A 22,018-nucleotide genomic window follows, 5' to 3' on the forward strand; every position below is an offset into this window, starting at 1 on the left:
TCGAATCACAGAAGATATGTTTAATCGTCTTTGGTGCGGGGACATGGCGCTTCCTTCTTGGGTGGCCCTCATAGTGGTTGGTAACCTCTTTGACTCCGCTGACGGGCGACAATGTAAGCGATAACAACAATCAAAACCAGTGCCACCAGGATGACCCCAACAACGATCGGGACTGTCATACTGGGCGGTCCATTAGAACATTTCATTTCTGGAGAAACAAAGACATGGAAATGGATTATAGCACATGGCCACATGGATCCCATAGGCTGATGGGGTCACCAAGATAACTCACCTCGTCCGTAGGTTCCTCCTTCTAGTTTGAAGGCCTGAGCCCTGACATTCATGACTGAGAAGAAGACTTTTGAGGTCACTTGAATGTCCACCTTTTCACAAGAGAAGGAACGTCCAAGAGGAGTGACCATGGCCTTAAGACTCGTGTTATCAGATTTCTCAGGTCCTGGAAAAACCAAACTCATATTCATGAGCACGAACAGGATTATTAAATGAGGATATGCCCCAAAGCATGGACAGGATTATTACATGAGGATACACCCCAGAACATGGACAAGATTATTACATGATTATACGCCCCAGAGCATGGACAGCATTATTACATGAGGATACACCCCAGAACATGGACAGCATTATAACATGAGGATACACCCCAGAACATTGACAGGATTATTACACGAGGATACACCCCAGAACATTGACAGGATTATTACACGAGGATATGCCCCAGAACATGGACAGGATTATTACATGAGGATACACCCCAGAACATGAACGGGATTATTACACGAGGATACACCCCAGAACATGGACGGGATTATTACACGAGGATACACCCCAGAACATGAACGGGATTATTACACGAGGATACATCCCAGAATATGGACGGGATTATTACATGAGGATACACCCCAGAACATGGACGGGATTATTACACGAGGATACACCCCAGAACATGAACGGGATTATTACACGAGGATACACCCCAGAACATGGACAGGATTATTACATGAGAATACACCCCAGAAAATGGACGGGATTATTACATGAAGATACACCCAAGAACATGGACAGGATTATTACACGATGATACACCCCAGAGCATGGACAGGATTATTACATGAGGATACACCCCAGAACATGGACGGGATTATTACACGAGGATACATCCCAGAACATGGACGGGATTATTACACGAGGATACATCCCAGAACATGGACGGGATTATTACACGAGGATTTATCCCAGAACATGGACGGGATTATTACACGAGAATACACCCCAGAACATGGACGGGATTATTACATGAGAATACACCCCAGAAAATGGACGGGATTTTTACATGAAGATACACCGAAGAACATGGACGGGATTATTACACGAGGATACACCCCAGAGCATGGACAGGATTATTACATGAGGATACACCCCAGAACATGGACAGCATTATTACATGAGGATACACCCCAGAACATGGACAGCATTATAACATGAGGATACACCGAAGAACATGGACGGGATTATTACACGAGGATACACCCCAGAGCATGGACAGGATTATTACACGAGGATACACCCCAGAGCATGGACAGGATTATTACATGAGGATACACCCCAGAACATTGACAGGATTATTACACGAGGATACACCCCAGAACATGGACAGCATTATTACATGAGGATACACCCCAGAACATGGACAGCATTATTACATGAGGATACACCCCAGAACATTGACAGGATTATTACATGAGGATACACCCCAGAACATGGACAGGATTATTACATGAGGATACACAACGAGAACATGGACAGGATTATTACATGAGGATACACCCCAGAGCATGGACAGGATTATTACATGAGGATACACCCCAGAGCATGGACAGGATTATTACATGAGGATACACCCCAGAGCATGGACAGGATTATTACATGAGGATACACCCCAGAACATGGACAGGATTATTACATGAGGATACACAACGAGAACATGGACAGGATTATTGCATGACGATAGGCCCCACAAGAGTGTTAGTATCTTGGTGGCTTATTCATTTGGTACACGTTACCTGTATTCTTCAGGGTTATATTCACTTCGCCCAGGAAGAATTTGTTCCCTTCCGTGTCCTGTGGAAGTAAAAACAGTTTTAATATCCATGCTGTGACCACAGGTCACCCTCTATCAGTGCTAGACAAGTAGTGACCGTGTGAGACCCCCAACCATCCGATCGACCACCTACCCACCCTGACCTGTCTCCTCAGTACCTGTCTGAAGGTCATGGTGACTTCTCCTTGTGGAAAAGTCAGGGTCAGCCAAGCTTTCTCTGCAGAGCAGTTTCCAGATGCTTGAGTGCTCGGGGCTGGTGGGATCACAATCTGAATACATGAGAATCGTACAGTTACCAGATAGCGGGTAGGAAGTAGAACATTACGTGAAACTTAGTGAGGCTTCCAGCATCATTTTCATGCAAGGTTTGTGATTTTGTATATACTTTTAGTGATTCAGAGTTGTATCATGGCCGGCGCTGTGGCTAATTTAGCTCAAACTATATAAAAAATATCACCTGTAGATACACTGTGGACTGAAGTACTGAAAATGCAGCTCTGGATGTGACTGGAGTACAAGACACAATAAATAACACAAGCAATTTACATTGGTATCCAGCATTATGTGTAGGTCGAAGCCGTTGTGTAATGTTCAGAAGTGGTTTTCCACCTAGATTGGTTGTGCAGGGTAACTTACCTCTCTCTTTGTAGTATCATTGAACGATATTTTGAAGGATGCTGTTATCCTCAAGCATACACCGGTGGTGCCATTAACTATGTATTCTGTAGAAGGAGGCACCGTGGTGGGACTTGTAGCCGTGGTAAGGTGTGGTGTAGATGTGTGGTTTGTATGTGCAGATGTGTGGTTACTGTGTGTAGTGGGATGGGGTGTAGTTGTGTGGTTACTGTGTGTAGTGGGATGGGGTGTAGTTGTGTGTGGTGTAGTTGTGTGGTTACTGTGTGTAGTGGCATGTGGTGTAGTTGTGTGTGGTGTAGTTGTGTGGTTACTGTGTGTAGTGGGATGGGGTGTAGTTGTGTGGTTTGTATGTGCAGATGTGTGGTTACTGTGTGTAGTGGGATGGGGTGTAGTTGTGTGGTTACTGTGTGTAGTGGGATGGGGTGTAGTTGTGTGGTTACTGTGTGTAGTGGGATGGGGTGTAGTTGTGTGGTTTGTATGTGCAGATGTGTGGTTACTGTGTGTAGTGGGATGGGGTGTAGTTGTGTGGTTATTGTGTGGTGTAGATGTGTGTGTAGTGGGATGGGGTGTAGTCGTGTGGTTAGTATGGGCAGTGGTATGAGTTGTAGTAGTGTGCATAGTACTACTGTGTGTTGTATGTAGTGTGGAGTGTGTTGTTGTGCGGTGCGTGGTTGTTTTCTTCGGACACCACGCACATGATGGAGTTGCGTTTCTTTGGGTAGGTGCAGGATCCTGGACACCACAACAAGCTGTAACACAAACACACAGGAGGCTGTGGTTAATGACGTAGTATCTACCATAAAGGAGGATTTGCACAGCCCGATTTTCGGACAGATTATCGAGAAGGACTGTTCCTGCAAGCGCTCCTTCCCGACAACTTGCCCATCTTAATCTGCTGCCGAGCACCCGATGAACGAGCGAAATGCTAGATTATCCGTTGATCCGGTCAATCCAATTATCGTTCCCGGGCAGCAGATTGCGCGGTCTAAATGGTGATCTGCCACACAGAAATAATGATTCTGTATGAGGACGAGGGATCCTCATACTGTGAAGGAGATCGCTGCATGTAAATACAGAGGTCTCCACCCAATGAGCAGCCGACTGTCGGGAAGTACTGGTTGTATCATCGTGTGGTGTAAAGCCGCCTTAAGGGACCACAACAACCTTCCATGGCTCCTCGCAGACTCCCTGCCTCCCAGGGGTGTATGGCTCCAAGCATTGAGGATTGGATCCTTTAATAGACTACTTACACAAGAGATCTGCATAGATGACTCTAGGAGATACGAGACAGTTTGGACCGTCACCCTCAGTATCCAGTTTTTTAAGAATACAGCCACCTGAACTAAGATGTCTTATAAGATCTAAGACATTTAGAAGGATGAGGGTCTGAAGCTCGTAGCTCATTTTGTGCAGTTTGCGGAGTTGTGATAGCATAGCCCTCATTTTGGAATAAGGCATTTGAGCTTAGAAGGCAAATGGGGTTGGATGAATGTAAGTTAGACCTTTTGGTTATATGTATTTCACCATGAGCCACATCTGGATGATGATGATGAAGGGAGGAAGGTTAGGAATCCACATTTAGTGAACAGCAAACTTAAAGGGGTCCTCTCACTTCAGCAAACGGCCTTTATCTTGTAGAGAAAGTTAATACAAGCCACTTACTAAAGTATTGTGATTCTCCATATTGCCTCCTTTGCTGGCTGGATTCATTTTTCCATGACATTATACACTGCTTGTTTTCATGGTTATGGCCACCCTGAAATCCATCAGTGGTGATCGTGCTTGCATATTATAGCAAAAACCACTGGCCTCTCTGGTGGTCAGGACAGTGGGAGCGCACGTAGGCTACTACTTTTTCCTACAGTGTGCAAGCATGACCACTAGTGATGGACGAACATCGGTCGGGACGATTCCCGATCGCACAAACGCAATCAAATGTTCGCGAACCACAAGTTCGCTGCGGGCCCCTTTCACTTTAATGGCAGACGAACCTGAAAAACCTTCAGGTCATATTTGCAGCCACCAAGAAGTGTACAAATCGTCCCACAACATGGACAGTGATATATCAGAGGGGGATCAATGGCAAAAATTCCCCCCAAAAAATATGTATTTTAATCAGGGGCCATTTTTATGCGTCTTAAAGGGAAATTCTCAGAAATGTGCCCTGCTGAAGCCTAGAAAATTTTTATTTTAGGCCACGGGAGTACGGTCATTAAAAATTAGGAATTCACCTGACATAAAAGAAATTGTGATTATGTGGCTCAAGGTACATTATGCGGTCAATGGATACAAATTTTAATGTAGGCCACTGGAGTACAGGCCCCAAACATTAGGCATTCACCGGACAGAAAAGAACAATTATGTGGCTGGAGGTATATTAGATGGTCATTGGATATAAATTTTTCTGCAGGCCAGTGGACTGCAGGCCCCAAACATTTGGCATTCACCGGACAGAAAAGAACAAGTAATTATGTTGTGGCTGGAGTTTTATTAGATGGTCATATGCTTGAAAATGCTGCCCGATCACTGATAATCTCCTTTCTTAGAAATCTAACTCTTGGGAACCTAACCGGTCTGACTCCTGGTACAACTGATATGCTGTAGAATATACCCCTTGAACCTCACTGATATATCATAACCCTCATGTTATTTGTTAAATTATTATTTCTTTTTCCGTTCTATTATTATTATTTTATATATGGATTTACCATGTCAACACTACCCAATACTCTGATTTATGTCACTAAATGTGGTATACCAATAAAAATTATGTTTAAAAAAAAAAAACAGTGGACTACAGGCCCCAAAAATTATCATTTATCGTACATAAAAGATCAAGTGATTTATGTGGCTGGAGGTATATTAGACGTCAATGAATATCAATTTTACTGCAGGCCAGTACAAATAGATGTCCAATACATATGTTTAAAAGAACAAAAAATATAAAATTGGATTAAAAACATGGCTAACGAAATAACCCCTCTTGAAAAAAAAAAAATGATAATAGTTGAAATTCGATAACACGTGGTCGTCACAGGTGTTGAATTCCTCAGAGGTCCCAAACATTATGCATTCACCGTACAGAAAAGAACAAGTAATTATGTGGATGGAGGTATATTAGAAGGTCATTCAATATCAGTTTTACTGCAGGCCAGTGTAGTACATGCCCCAAACATTAGGCATTCACCGTACAGAAAAGAACAATTGATAATGTGGCTGGAGGTACATTAGGCGGTCACCGTATAACAATTTTACTGTTGGCCAGTTAGATTACAGTCCCCAAAAATGATGCATTCACCGTACATAAAAGATCAAGTGATTATGTGGCTGGAGGTATATTAGACGGTCAATGGATATCAATTTTACTGCAGGCCAGTGGACTACAGGCCCCAAAAATTATTCATTCACCGTACAGAAAAGAACAATTGATAATGTGGCTGGAGGTACATTAGGCGGTCACCGTATAACAATTTTACAGTTGGCCAGTTAGATTACAGTCCCCAAAAATTATGCATTCAACGTACATAAATGATCAAGTGATTATGTGGCTGGAGGTATATTAGACGGCCATTCAATATCAGTTTTACTGCAGGCCAGTGTAGTACAGGCCCCAAACATTAGGCATTCACCAGACAGGAAAGAACAATTAATTATGTGGCTGAAGGTATATTAGACGGTCATTGGATATCAATTTTACTGCAGGCCAGTACAAATAGATGTCCAATACATATGTTTAAAAGAACAAAAAATATAAAATTGGATTAAAAATCCCCCCCTCTTGAAAAAAAACCAAATAATAATAGTTGAAATTCGATAACACGTGGTCGTCACAGGTGTTGATATACTCAGAGGTCCCAAACATTAGGCATTCAACGGACAGAAAAGGCCTTTTATGCCGCTGTATTTACCTAAGACAGGGACCATTCTTTGTTCTGGGTGGTGGCGGATATTTGTGAGCTGTCATGAGGAAATTCAATTAGACGTGGTCGTCACAGGTGTTGAATTCCTCCAAGATCCATGCCTCATTCATTTTTAGAAATGTGAGGTAGTCCACACTGTCATGAGCTAGGCGAGTGCGCTTATCGGTCATGATTCCCCCCCCCCCCCCCCGCTGCGCTAAACGTCCCTTTGGACAGGACACTGGACGAGGGGCAAGTCAAGAGTTCCATGGCAAATTGTGCCAACTCTGGCCACAGGTCAAGCCTGCACACCCAGTAGTTAAGGGGTTCCTCGCTTCTCAGAGCATCCACATCGGCCGTTAACCCGATGTAGTCGACACCTGTCGGTCTAGGCGTTCCTGAGGCTGGATCTGGAGGGCGGCTGTCGATGGGTTGGCTGCAAGAATGATCTCATATCTGAAGTGACCAACACATCTTCAAACCGCCCTCTTCTTGCATGCGCTGTAGGATTGGTACTCGGAACTGTTTCTCTGTGGGTGGAAATCCCTCTGCCAGAGCCCGCAACAGCAGAATTCAGCATCTCTCGCAGCAAGGCCTGGAAATGCTGCATACTGACAGCCCTCTGTGATGCTGGTAACATGTCTGCCATTTTGTGTTTGTACCGGGGGTCTAAGTACGTTGCCACCCAGTACTGGTCCTTGCTCTTTATGCTTTTTATACGGGGGTCCCTCTTCAAACACTGGAGCATGGAGGCCCCCATTTGCACTAAATTGGAAGCGGGTGGAGCGGGTCCTGCTCATCGCCCAGGAGAATGTCGTCCTTGGTCTCCTAACCCCATCCACGGACAACACCACGGATCACAGAAAAGTTTAAAGCCTGCTCTTCTTGCTCCTCCGCCCTAGCACCATCCTCGTCTGACTCCTCTTCAGACTCCTGCTGACTTGTCTCTGATGGAGTAGCCCCCCCCTGGGAATTCATTCAGCATTGCGACTTCCTCATCCTCCTGCTCCTCGACGGCTTGATCGATGACACGACGCAATGCACGCTCCAGAAATAAGGCGTAAGGTACGATGTCACTGATGGCGCCCTGGCTGCGACTGACCAGTTTGGTGATCTCATCAAATGGCCGCAGAAGTCTGCATGTGTCGCCCATGAGCAGCCACTGGTGCGGTGAAAAGAAGCCAAGCTCCCCAGAACCAGTCCTGCCGCAGAGTTCGTACAGGTAGTCGTTAACGGCACGTTTCTGCTGGAGCAGCCTATCAAGCATATACAAGGTGGAGTTCCAGCGCGTCGGGCAGTCACAAATCAGACGTCTGACGGGCAAGTGGTGTCACCGCTGAACGTCAGCAAGGCGAGCCATGGCCGTGTAAGATCTTCTAAAATGGCCAGAGATTTTCCTGGCCTGCTGCAAGACGTCCTGTACCCCGGGATATTTGGCAACGAATCGCTGCACGACTAAGTTCAGAACGTGTGCCATGCACGGCACGTGTGTCATTTTGCCCTGTTTCAGCGCGCTCAGCAGATTGGCACCGTTGTCGCACACCACTTTACCAACTGTCAAATTGAGCGGGGTTAGCCACTGATCGGCCTGTGACCGCAGAGCTGAAAGCAGTGCAAGACCGGTGTGGCGCTTGGCTTCCAGGCACAACAGCCACAGCACAGCATGGCAACGTCTCACCTGGCACGTCGAATGGGTTCTGGGAGCTTGGGGGGTGCAGCGGAAGAGGCGGTAGCAGTGGAAAAGGAGGAGTCAGCCGAGGAGGAGACGGAGGATGGAGTAGGAGGAGGAGAAGAAGAGGCCGGCCTGCATGCAATCCGTGGCGGTAACGCCAAATCCACACGGGTGCAACGGGTTACATGCTTGACAGCCGTCAGAAGGTTCACCCAGTGGGCATTAAAAGTTATGTACCTTTCCTGCCCGTGTTTGCTAGACCACGTGTCTGTGGTCAGACGTATCTTGGCACCGACACTGTGTGCCAGAGATATATTCACTTGCCACTGAACGTGGCCATATAGCTCTGGGAGGCCCTTGCGGGAGAAATATTTCCTTCCGGGGACCTTCCATTGCGGTGTGCCAAAGGCCACCAATTTATATAACAGCCAGTGTTCAGCTGTTGGGCAAGAGGATTATCCAGCGTCATCATTTTTTTACGCTCGAACATTTGGGCCACGGAAGCCTGCCTTGTGCCAGATGAACGCGACGACGGCACGGTGGAAGGTGGAGTGGAGAACAAATGGGAGGATTGAGGAGAAGGAGATGAGGCAGGACGTGGAGCGCCGGGAGTGTAGCTTTGTGGGTTCTGATGGCGTTTTCTCCCACTGGGCACGGTGATGGGAGGCCAGGTGCCTTCTTAAGGCGTCGTCCCTAGGTGAGTGTGGGGCTTACTGCGACTTATGCGTTGACAGTACAGGCTGCAGATGGCAACACTATTATCAGCAGCTGACACGTTAAAAAAAGCCCACACTGCGAGCCATGTGCGGGCGTCCTGGAGCGCCAGATGTGACCGTGCATGGTGGATGGCTCGCTCCAGATACATTTGCAGTCTGCTTTTTGCCTCCGGGGCACTGCGAGTTCTGCCTGCTTTTCCTCCTTCTTCTCCCTCTCTGCTGCTCTGTCTCTCCCTCTGAACTCCCCTCCTCTTCCTTGCTTGTGGGCACCTATGTGACGTCCATCGACACGTCATCGGCACCTTCACCACCACTGACAGAGATCTCAGAGTAGCAACAGCGGGGACCTCCCTCCTTGGGCTGATCTGGGTACAGTTATCAGACCACTGGGTGGCGGCCATTGCTACCACCTCTTCCTCATCTGATGCCAAGAATGGCTGTTCATCGGTTAGGTCTGGAAATTAATGGGAAAATAATTCCTCTGACTTGAGTGGAGGGGCTATGGTGGTGGTGGTGTCTTTGGGGGTGCACACAGCAGACAGTGAGGAGGGTGCTGATACAGAGGATGAGGAGGGTGCAGAAGCAGAAGGCTGAGTGAGCCACTCAACCAACTCTGGTGCGTCCTTTGACGTAATCGCATGCACCTTCTCCAACTTCCCACTTAGGCTCCGGCCTGCTGCACCTGCCCGACTCCTACCACCCCTGTGGAACGGCTTGCCTCTTACTCTGCCTGTCATTTTCAATATGACCCTGTGCCAAAGTCCCTAGAGAAGAGCAGTATTTGTGGAAGCAGGTATATAGAACCCCTTAATCCGTTTTTTGGGGGAGCAACTGGTAAATGACACAAGTTGCAATTAGTCGTTTCAATGGCGTTTGTCCCTCTGTATAGCTGCAGTATCTCAGGAGAACCGCACACAACTGCTGCACAATACAAATGCACTATAATATACTTTCTATGTTAGAAAGTATATTATAAGTATATCGCACCCCTCAGTATGTCACACCTATCGATAGCACACCTGTACCAGTCCTTAAAAGGACTTTTGTGGCCCTATTAGTTAGCGTTTGGTGTCCCTAACAGCCTGTCCCTGCTCCACACAGCAACCTCTCCCTACACTGGCAAAAAAACTGAATGTAAAATGGCGACCAGATCGGGTTTATTTATAGGGTAGGGGGTGTGTCCATGTGCTGAAACGTCTCAATTGGCTGTCCTGTACCACCTGTAGGATGTGTCATGGGTCAAAGTTCTGCACAATGCAAAGAATATGCCGCTGGCGGACATCGTCATATGTTCGGCGAACGAGCAAAGTGCGCAGCGAAACGACCGCCGGGCGAATCGCAAGGCCATCATTAATGACCACCACTGCTTGATTGCAGGGAGGTCGTAACCATGGAAATGACCAGTGTATAATGTAATTGAAAAATGAATCCAGCCAGCAAAGGAAGCAAAATGGACAATCACAATACATTAGTAAGTGTCTTGTATTAACTTTCTCTACATGATAAATACATTTTTCTGAAGTGAGAGGACCCCTTTAACTGTAGAAACCAGTGTCAGGCAGCTGCTGCCAAGGCCAATAATATAATGGGTTGCATCAAAAGAGGCATAGATGGCAGTGATGAGAACATAGTCCTGCAACTTTATACATCACTAGTCAGACCACACATGGAGGACTGTGTACAGTTCTGGGCTCCTGTGTTGTCGTGATTCATTCTCGTCTTGACTACTGCAACGCATTACTAATCGGTCTCCCTCTCACTAACCTCTCCTTCTTCAGTCTGTCCTAAATGCTGCGGTCAGGATCATCTATCCATTCAACCGCTGCACTGATGCTACTAGTCTGTGCCAGTCACTTCACTGGTAGCCCATCTCCGCCCTACTCGTGCTCTCCACAGTGCTACACCTCCATATATCTCCCCCCTCATCTCCATCTACCACCCTACTCGTGCTCTCCACAGTGCTGCACCTCCATACATCTCATCTCCATCTACCACCCTACTCGTGCTCTCCACAGTGCTGCGCCCCCATACATCTCCTCCCTCATCTCCATCTACCACCCTACTCGTGCTCTCCACAGTGCTGCACCTCCATACATCTCCTCCCTCATCTCCATCTACCACCCTACTCGTGCTTTCCACAGTGCTGCACCTCCATACATCTCCTCCCTCATCTCCATCTACCACCCTACTCGTGCTCTCCACAGTACTGCCCCTCCATATATCTCCTCCCTCATCTCCATCTACCACCCTACTCCTGCTCTCCATAGTGCTGCACCTCCATACATCTCCTCCCTCATCTTCATCTACCACCCTACTCGTGCTCTCCACAGTGCTGCACCTCCATACATCTCCTCCCTCATCCTTATCTACCACTCTACTTGTGCTCTCCACAGTGCTGCACCTCCATACATCTCCTCCCTCATCTCCATCTACCACCCTACTCGTGCTCTCCGTTCTGTTAGCGACCTAAGATTAATAACCTCCATAATTCGTACCTCTCACTCCCGTCTTCAAGACTTTTCTCGAGCTGCACCTACTCTCTGGAATACTCTTCCCCGGAATATTAGGTTAGGTCAATTCACAACTTCTCCACCTTCAAGCCTGCCTTAAAAACACATCTTTTCATGCAGGCTTATCAAGCTACCTAAAATGACTTTTCCCAGACTAAACCTCTTCCCCACCAACTCCTCTGGCCTAAACTCGATCCTCTAGAAGTCCCGAACCCGAAGCAGATCGGCCGGCACCAATCCCGTCAGTTAAATAATGGCTTGATTCCTACTTATCACAATCAACTACCTGATGTGTCACCCCCAAATCCTCATAGATTGTAAGCTCTTGAGAGCAGGGCCCTAAATCCTAGTGTTTCAGTTGTATATTAGCCAGTTAAGAGCAGTGAGACTATGGGACTCTTTACTGTAAGAGCAGTGAGACTATGGACTCTTTACTGTAAGATCAGTGAGACTGTGGACTCTTTACTGTAAGAGCAGTGAGACTATGGACTCTATACTGTAAGAGCAGTGAGACTATGGGCTCTTTACTGTAAGAGCAGTGAGACTATGAACTCTATACTGTAAGAGCGGTGAGACTATGGACTATATACTGTAAGAGCAGTGAGACTATGGACTCTTTACTGTAGGAGCAGTGAGACTATGGACTCTATACTGTAAGAGCAGTGAGACTATGGACTCTTTACTGTAGGAGCAGTGAGACTATGGACTCTTTACTGTAGGAGCAGTGAGACTATGGACTCTTTACTGTAAGAGCAGTGAGACTATGGACTCTTTACTGTAAGAGCAGTGAGACTATGGACTCTTTACTGTAGGAGCAGTGAGACTATGGACTCTATACTGTAAGAGCAGTGAGACTATGGACTATATACTGTAAGAGCAGTGAGACTATGGGACTCTTTACTGTAAGAGCAGTGAGACTATGGACTATATACTATAAGAGCAGTGAGACTATGGACTCTTTACTGTAAGAGCAGTGATACTATGGACTCTTTACTGTAAGAGCAGTGAGACTATGGACTATTTACTGTAAGAGCAGTGAGACTATGGACTCCTTACTGTAAGAGCAGTGAGACTATGGACTCTTTACTGTAAGAGCAGTGAGACTATGGACTCTTTACTGTAAGAGCAGTGAGACTATGGACTCTTTACTGTAAGAGCAGTGAGACTATGGACTATATACTATAAGAGCAGTGAGACTATGGACTATATACTATAAGAGCAGTGAGACTATGGACTATATACTATAAGAGCAGTGAGACTATGGACTATATACTATAAGAGCAGTGATACTATGGACTCTTTACTGTAAGAGCAGTGAGACTATGGACTCTTTACTGTAAGAGCAGTGAGACTATGGACTCCTTACTGTAAGAGCAGTGAGACTATGGACTATTTACTGTAAGAGCAGTGAGACTATAGACTCTATACTGTAAGAGCAGTGAGACTATGGACTCTTTACTGTAAGAGCAGTGAGACTATGGACTCTTTACTGTAAGAGCAGTAAGACTATGGACTCTTTACTGTAAGAGCAGTGAGACTATGGACTCTTTACTGTAAGAGCAGTGAGACTATGGATTCTTTACGGTAAGAGCAGTGAGACTATGGACTCCTTACTGTAAGAGCAGTGAGACTATGGACTCTATACTGTAAGAGCAGTGAGACTATGGACTCTATACTGTAAGAGCAGTGAGACTATGGACTCTATACTGTAAGAGCAGTGAGACTATGGACTCTATACTGTAAGAGCAGTGAGACTATGGACTCTGTACTGTAAGAGCAGTGAGACTATGGACTCTTTACTGTAAGAGCAGTGAGACTATGGACTCTTTACTGTAAGAGCAGTGAGACTATAGACTCTTTACAGTAAGAGCAGTGAGACTATGGACTCTTTACTGTAAGAGCAGTGAGACTATGGACTCTTTACTGTAGGAGCAGTGAGACTATGGACTCTTTACTGTAAGAGCAGTGAGACTATGGACTCTTTACTGTAAGAGCAGTGAGACTATGGACTCTATACTGTAAGAGCAGTGAGACTATGGACTCTTTACTGTAAGAGCAGTGAGACTATGGATTCTATACTGTAAGAGCAGTGAGACTATGGACTCTTTACTGTAAGAGCAGTGAGACTATGGACTATATACTGTAAGAGCAGTGACACTATGGACTCTATACTGTAAGAGCAGTGAGACTATGGACTCTTTACTGTAAGAGCAGTGAGACTATGGACTCTTTACTGTAAGAGCAGTGAGACTATGGACTCTTTACTGTAAGAGCAGTGAGACTATGGACTATATACTGTAAGAGCAGTGAGACTATGGACTCTTTACTGTAAGAGCAGTGAGACTATGGACTCTTTACTGTAAGAGCGGTGAGACTATGGACTCTTTACTGTAAGAGCAGTGAGACTATGGACTCTATACTGTAAGAGGTTGTTGATCCAGGGAGTTATTCTGATTGGAGTCGGGAAGATATTTTTTTGTCCCCTAAAATGAGGAAAATTGCCTTCTACTTGACAGGGTTTTTGCAGTGAGCACTTTAATTTAGAATGATGCCCATTTCTCAGCTCTATTTGTATGTGAAATGTTTGTGCAGCCATTTTTTTTAATCAACTATGTACTGTGTATAGTGAGATGTATCCTGTATAAGGACATGGACTCTGTACAATAACATGTGCTGTGTATAGTGAGATGTATCCTGTATAAGTACATGGACTCTCTACAGTAACATGTACTGTGTATAGTGAGATGTATCCTGTATAAGGACATGGACTCTGTACAGTAACATGTACTGTGTATAGTGAGATGTATCCTGTATAAGGACATGGACTCTGTACAGTAACATGTACTGTGTATAGTGAGATGTATCCTGTATAAGTACATGGACTCTCTACAGTAACATGTACTGCGTATAGTGAGATGTATCCTGTATAAGTACATGGACTCTGTACAGTAACATGTACTGTGTATAGTGAGATGTATCCTGTATAAGGACATGGACTCTGTACAGTAACATGTACTGTGTATAGTGAGATGTATCCTGTATAAGTACATGGACTCTCTACAGTAACATGTACTGTGTATAGTGAGATGTATCCTGTATAAGGACATGGACTCTCTACAGTAACATGTACTGTGTATAGTGAGATGTATCCTGTATAAGGACATGGACTCTCTACAGTAACATGTACTGTGTATAGTGAGATGTATCCTGTATAAATACATGGACTCTCTACAGTAACATGTGCTGTGTATAGTGAGATGTATCCTGTATAAGTACATGGACTCTCTACAGTAACATGTACTGTGTATAGTGAGATGTATCCTGTATAAGGACATGGACTCTGTACAGTAACATGTACTGTGTATAGTGAGATGTATCCTGTATAAGGACATGGACTCTGTACAGTAACATGTACTGTGTATAGTGAGATGTATCCTGTATAAGTACATGGACTCTCTACAGTAACATGTACTGCGTATAGTGAGATGTATCCTGTATAAGGACATGGACTCTGTACAGTAACATGTACTGTGTATAGTGAGATGTATCCTGTATAAGGACATGGACTCTGTACAGTAACATGTACTGTGTATAGTGAGATGTATCCTGTATAAGGACATGGACTCTCTACAGTAACATGTACTGTGTATAGTGAGATGTATCCTGTATAAATACATGGACTCTCTACAGTAACATGTACTGTGTATAGTGAGATGTATCCTGTATAAGGACATGGACTCTCTACAGTAACATGTACTGTGTATAGTGAGATGTATCCTGTATAAGGACATGGACTCTCTACAGTAACATGTACTGTGTATAGTGAGATGTATCCTGTATAAGGACATGGACTCTCTACAGTAACATGTACTGTGTATAGTGAGATGTATCCTGTATAAATACATGGACTCTCTACAGTAACATATACTGTGTATAGTGAGATGTATCCTGTATAAGGACATGGACTCTCTACAGTAACATGTACTGTGTATAGTGAGATGTATCCTGTATAAGTACATGGACTCTGTACAGTAACATGTACTGTGTATAGTGAGATGTATCCTGTATAAGTACATGGACTCTGTACAGTAACATGTACTGTGTATAGTGAGATGTATCCTGTATAAGTACATGGACTCTGTACAGTAACATGTGCTGTGTATAGTGAGATGTATCCTGTATAAGTACATGGACTCTGTACAGTAACATGTACTGTGTATAGTGAGATGTATCCTGTATAAGTACATGGACTCTCTACAGTAACATGTACTGTGTATAGTGAGATGTATCCTGTATAAGGACATGGACTCTCTACAGTAACATGTACTGTGTATAGTGAGATGTATCCTGTATAAGTACATGGACTCTGTACAGTAACATGTGCTGTGTATAGTGAGATGTATCCTGTATAAGGACATGGACTCTGTACAGTAACATGTACTGTGTATAGTGAGATGTATCCTGTATAAGGACATGGACTCTGTACAGTAACATGTACTGTGTATAGTGAGATGTATCCTGTATAAGTACATGGACTCTCTACAGTAACATGTACTGTGTATAGTGAGATGTATCCTGTATAAGGACATGGACTCTGTACAGTAACATGTACTGTGTATAGTGAGATGTATCCTGTATAAGGACATGGACTCTGTACAGTAACATGTACTGTGTATAGTGAGATGTATCCTGTATAAGGACATGGACTCTCTACAGTAACATGTACTGTGTATAGTGAGATGTATCCTGTATAAGGACATGGACTCTGTACAGTAACATGTACTGCGTATAGTGAGATGTATCCTGTATAAGTACATGGACTCTGTACAGTAACATGTACTGTGTATAGTGAGATGTATCCTGTATAAGTACATGGACTCTCTACAGTAACATGTACTGCGTATAGTGAGATGTATCCTGTATAAGGACATGGACTCTGTACAGTAACATGTACTGTGTATAGTGAGATGTATCCTGTATAAGGACATGGACTCTCTACAGTAACATGTACTGTGTATAGTGAGATGTATCCTGTATAAGGACATGGACTCTCTACAGTAACATGTACTGTGTATAGTGAGATGTATCCTGTATAAGGACATGGACTCTCTACAGTAACATGTACTGTGTATAGTGAGATGTATCCTGTATAAGGACATGGACTCTGTACAGTAACATGTACTGTGTATAGTGAGATGTATCCTGTATAAATACATGGACTCTCTACAGTAACATATACTGTGTATAGTGAGATGTATCCTGTATAAGGACATGGACTCTCTACAGTAACATGTACTGTGTATAGTGAGATGTATCCTGTATAAGTACATGGACTCTCTACAGTAACATGTACTGTGTATAGTGAGATGTATCCTGTATAAGTACATGGACTCTCTACAGTAACATGTACTGTGTATAGTGAGATGTATCCTGTATAAGTACATGGACTCTCTACAGTAACATGTACTGTGTATAGTGAGATGTATCCTGTATAAGTACATGGACTCTCTACAGTAACATGTACTGTGTATAGTGAGATGTATCCTGTATAAGTACATGGACTCTCTACAGTAACATGTACTGTGTATAGTGAGATGTATCCTGTATAAGGACATGGACTCTCTACAGTAACATGTGCTGTGTATAGTGAGATGTATCCTGTATAAGTACATGGACTCTGTACAGTAACATGTGCTGTGTATAGTGAGATGTATCCTGTATAAGGACATGGACTCTCTACAGTAACATGTGCTGTGTATAGTGAGATGTATCCTGTATAAGGACATGGACTCTCTACAGTAACATGTGCTGTGTATAGTGAGATGTATCCTGTATAAGTACACAGACTCTGTACAGTAACATGTACTGTGTATAGTGAGATGTATCCTGTATAAGTACATGGACTCTGTACAGTAACATGTACTGTGTATAGTGAGATGTATCCTGTATAAGGACATGGACTCTGTACAGTAACATGTGCTGTGTATAGTGAGATGTATCCTGTATAAGGACATGGACTCTCTACAGTAACATGTGCTGTGTATAGTGAGATGTATCCTGTATAAGTACATGGACTCTCTACAGTAACATGTACAGTGTATAGTGAGATGTATCCTGTATAAGGACATGGACTCTGTACAGTAACATGTGCTGTGTATAGTGAGATGTATCCTGTATAAGTACATGGACTCTGTACAGTAACATGTACTGTGTATAGTGAGATGTATCCTGTATAAGGACATGGACTCTCTACAGTAACATGTACTGTGTATAGTGAGATGTATCCTGTATAAGTACATGGACTCTGTACAGTAACATGTGCTGTGTATAGTGAGATGTATCCTGTATAAGTACATGGACTCTCTACAGTAACATGTGCTGTGTATAGTGAGATGTATCCTGTATAAGTACATGGACTCTCTACAGTAACATGTGCTGTGTATAGTGAGATGTATCCTGTATAAGTACATGGACTCTCTACAGTAACATGTACTGTGTATAGTGAGATGTATCCTGTATAAGTACATGGACTCTCTACAGTAACATGTACTGTGTATAGTGAGATGTATCCTGTATAAGGACATGGACTCTGTACAGTAACATGTACAGTGTATAGTGAGATGTATCCTGTATAAGTACATGGACTCTGTACAGTAACATGTGCTGTGTATAGTGAGATGTATCCTGTATAAGTACATGGACTCTCTACAGTAACATGTGCTGTGTATAGTGAGATGTATCCTGTATAAGTACATGGACTCTCTACAGTAACATGTACTGTGTATAGTGAGATGTATCCTGTATAAGGACATGGACTCTCTACAGTAACATGTGCTGTGTATAGTGAGATGTATCCTGTATAAGGACATGGACTCTGTACAGTAACATGTACTGTGTATAGTGAGATGTATCCTGTATAAGTACATGGACTCTGTACAGTAACATGTACTGTGTATAGTGAGATGTATCCTGTATAAGGACATGGACTCTGTACAGTAACATGTGCTGTGTATAGTGAGATGTATCCTGTATAAGTACATGGACTCTGTACAGTAACATGTGCTGTGTATAGTGAGATGTATCCTGTATAAGTACATGGACTCTGTACAGTAACATGTACTGTGTATAGTGAGATGTATCCTGTATAAGTACATGGACTCTCTACAGTAACATGTGCTGTGTATAGTGAGATGTATCCTGTATAAGTACATGGACTCTGTACAGTAACATGTGCTGTGTATAGTGAGATGTATCCTGTATAAGTACATGGACTCTCTACAGTAACATGTACTGTGTATAGTGAGATGTATCCTGTATAAGGACATGGACTCTCTACAGTAACATGTACTGTGTATAGTGAGATGTATCCTGTATAAGTACATGGACTCTGTACAGTAACATGTGCTGTGTATAGTGAGATGTATCCTGTATAAGGACATGGACTCTGTACAGTAACATGTACTGTGTATAGTGAGATGTATCCTGTATAAGGACATGGACTCTGTACAGTAACATGTGCTGTGTATAGTGAGATGTATCCTGTATAAGTACATGGACTCTGTACAGTAACATGTGCTGTGTATAGTGAGATGTATCCTGTATAAGTACATGGACTCTGTACAGTAACATGTACTGTGTATAGTGAGATGTATCCTGTATAAGTACATGGACTCTCTACAGTAACATGTGCTGTGTATAGTGAGATGTATCCTGTATAAGTACATGGACTCTCTACAGTAACATGTGCTGTGTATAGTGAGATGTATCCTGTATAAGTACATGGACTCTCTACAGTAACATGTACAGTGTATAGTGAGATGTATCCTGTATAAGTACATGGACTCTGTACAGTAACATGTGCTGTGTATAGTGAGATGTATCCTGTATAAGTACATGGACTCTCTACAGTAACATGTGCTGTGTATAGTGAGATGTATCCTGTATAAGTACATGGACTCTGTACAGTAACATGTTCTGTGTATAGTGAGATGTATCCTGTATAAGTACATGGACTCTCTACAGTAACATGTACTGTGTATAGTGAGATGTATCCTGTATAAGTACATGGACTCTCTACAGTAACATGTGCTGTGTATAGTGAGATGTATCCTGTATAAGTACATGGACTCTCTACAGTAACATGTGCTGTGTATAGTGAGATGTATCCTGTATAAGTACATGGACTCTCTACAGTAACATGTACAGTGTATAGTGAGATGTATCCTGTATAAGTACATGGACTCTCTACAGTAACATGTACAGTGTATAGTGAGATGTATCCTGTATAAGTACATGGACTCTGTACAGTAACATGTACAGTGTATAGTGAGATGTATCCTGTATAAGTACATGGACTCTGTACAGTAACATGTACTGTGTATAGTGAGATGTATCCTGTATAAGTACATGGACTCTCTACAGTAACATGTGCTGTGTATAGTGAGATGTATCCTGTATAAGTACATGGACTCTGTACAGTAACATGTACTGTGTATAGTGAGATGTATCCTGTATAAGTACATGGACTCTGTACAGTAACATGTGCTGTGTATAGTGAGATGTATCCTGTATAAGTACATGGGATTGTAGTACCTTGTAGGAGGAGATGTTGGGATTGTAGTACCTGGTACGTAGAGGCAGAAGATGATTATTTTGCACAGCTTTCCCATTGCTGAAGCCCCAGTCTTGGTCCTTGGTGTTCCCATGTCTTCACCGGCAGTCTACTCTTCCCTGCGCTGTCTGTTGCTGTGAAGGTGCCTCTCAACAGTCTCTTGTCATGTGATCTCGACAACACTCACTTCTCTTTTTTAGTGTCAGTAAAGGGAAATGAGATGAGGAAGAGGCTGTGATTGATGGGTCTTCTGGCTCAAAGCCCATAGTGCAGCCCCGATACAGTCCTCTGCACTCCGTAACAGTGACGGCCACAGTGCCCCCATATCATTGACTGCCACAGTGCCCCCATATCATTGACTGCCACAGTGCCCCCATATCATTGACTGCCACAGTGCCCCCATATCATTGACTGCTACAGTGCCCCCATATCATTGACAGCTACAGTGCCCCCATATCATTGACAGCTACAGTGCCCCCATATCATTGACAGCTACAGTGCCCCCCATATCATTGACTGCCACAGTGCCCCCATATCATTGACTGCCACAGTGCCCCCATATCATTGACTGCCACAGTGCCCCCATATCATTGACTGCCACAGTGCCCCCATATCATTGACTGCCACAGTGCCCCCATATCATTGACAGTTACAGTGCCCCCATATCATTGACAGTTACAGTGCCCCCATATCATTGACAGCTACAGTGCCCCCATATCATTGACAGCTACAGTGCCCCCCATATCATTGACAGCTACAGTGCCCCCCATATCATTGACAGCTACAGTGCTCCCCTTACCAGTAAAAGCCACAGTGCCCCCATATCATTGACAGGCACAGTGCCCCCATATCATTGACTGCCACAGTGCCCCCATATCATTGACTGCCACAGTGCCCCCATATCATTGACTGCCACAGTGCCCCCATATCATTGACTGCCACAGTGCCCCCATATCATTGACTGCCACAGTGCCCCCATATCATTGACTGCTACAGTGCCCCCATATCATTGACAGCTACAGTGCCTAGGGATGAGCGAACCCGAACTGTATAGTTCAGGTTCGTACCGAATTTTGGGGTGTCCGTGACACGGACCCGAACCCGAACATTTTCGTAAAAGTTCGGGTTCGGCGCTTTCTTGGCGCTTTTTGAAAGGCTGCAAAGCAGCCAATCAACAAGCGTCATGCTACTTGCCCCAAGAGGCCATCACAGCCTTGCCTACTATTGGCATGGCTGTGATTGGCCAGTGCACCATGTGACCCAGCCTCTATATAAGCTTGGGTCACGTAGCGCCGCACGTCACTCTGCTATGATCAGTATAGGGAGAGGTTGCAGCTGTGACGTTAGGGCGAGATTAGGCAGATTAACTCCTCCAAAAGACTTCATTCTGTGATCGATCTGCAGCTGTGGATCATTGAAGTGCTATTATTGACTTGCTCACTTTTTGAGGCTGCCCAGAGCGTTTTTAGATCACTTTTTTTCTAGGGGGATCGGCGGCCATTTTGTGACTTGTGGTGCGCCAGCACGAGCTATCACCAAGTGTATTTAACCATCGATAGTGTGGTTATTTTGTGCTATATCCTACATCAGCTGCAGGCTGAGCCTGTGTCACCGAAGTGCATTTAACCATCAACAGTCTGGTTATTTTTTGGCCATATACTACATCAGCTGCAGGCTGAGCCTGTGTCACCCAAGTGCATTTAACCATCAACAGTGTGGTTATTTTTTGGCCATATATTACATCAGGGGCAAGTTGAGCCTGTCACCCAGCGCCTAAAAAATAGACCTGACATTTCTATTCAACCAAATCTGCACAGTTTTAGCTGGTCAAGTTATTTGTAGTGACCGTCAA

General features: G+C 44.2%; 1 protein-coding gene across 1 annotated transcript; it reads right to left on the reverse strand.

Moving 5' to 3' along the window:
• On the reverse strand, positions 1-20,343 carry CD68 (CD68 molecule). Its single transcript, XM_040415363.1, has 7 exons — positions 20,179-20,343; positions 3,292-3,507; positions 2,759-2,979; positions 2,281-2,391; positions 2,085-2,142; positions 293-457; positions 1-208 (listed from the first exon to the last, which is right to left on the reverse strand). The coding sequence occupies exons 1-7, from the start codon at positions 20,258-20,260 to the stop codon at positions 69-71; spliced, it is 993 nt and encodes a 330-aa protein (XP_040271297.1). The 5' UTR covers positions 20,261-20,343; the 3' UTR covers positions 1-68.
• Between the last annotated feature and the right edge of the window lie 1,675 nt (positions 20,344-22,018).

The sequence above is a fragment of the Bufo bufo genome, chromosome 1 (assembly GCF_905171765.1).
Source record: "Bufo bufo chromosome 1, aBufBuf1.1, whole genome shotgun sequence".
NCBI lineage: Eukaryota > Metazoa > Chordata > Amphibia > Anura > Bufonidae > Bufo > Bufo bufo.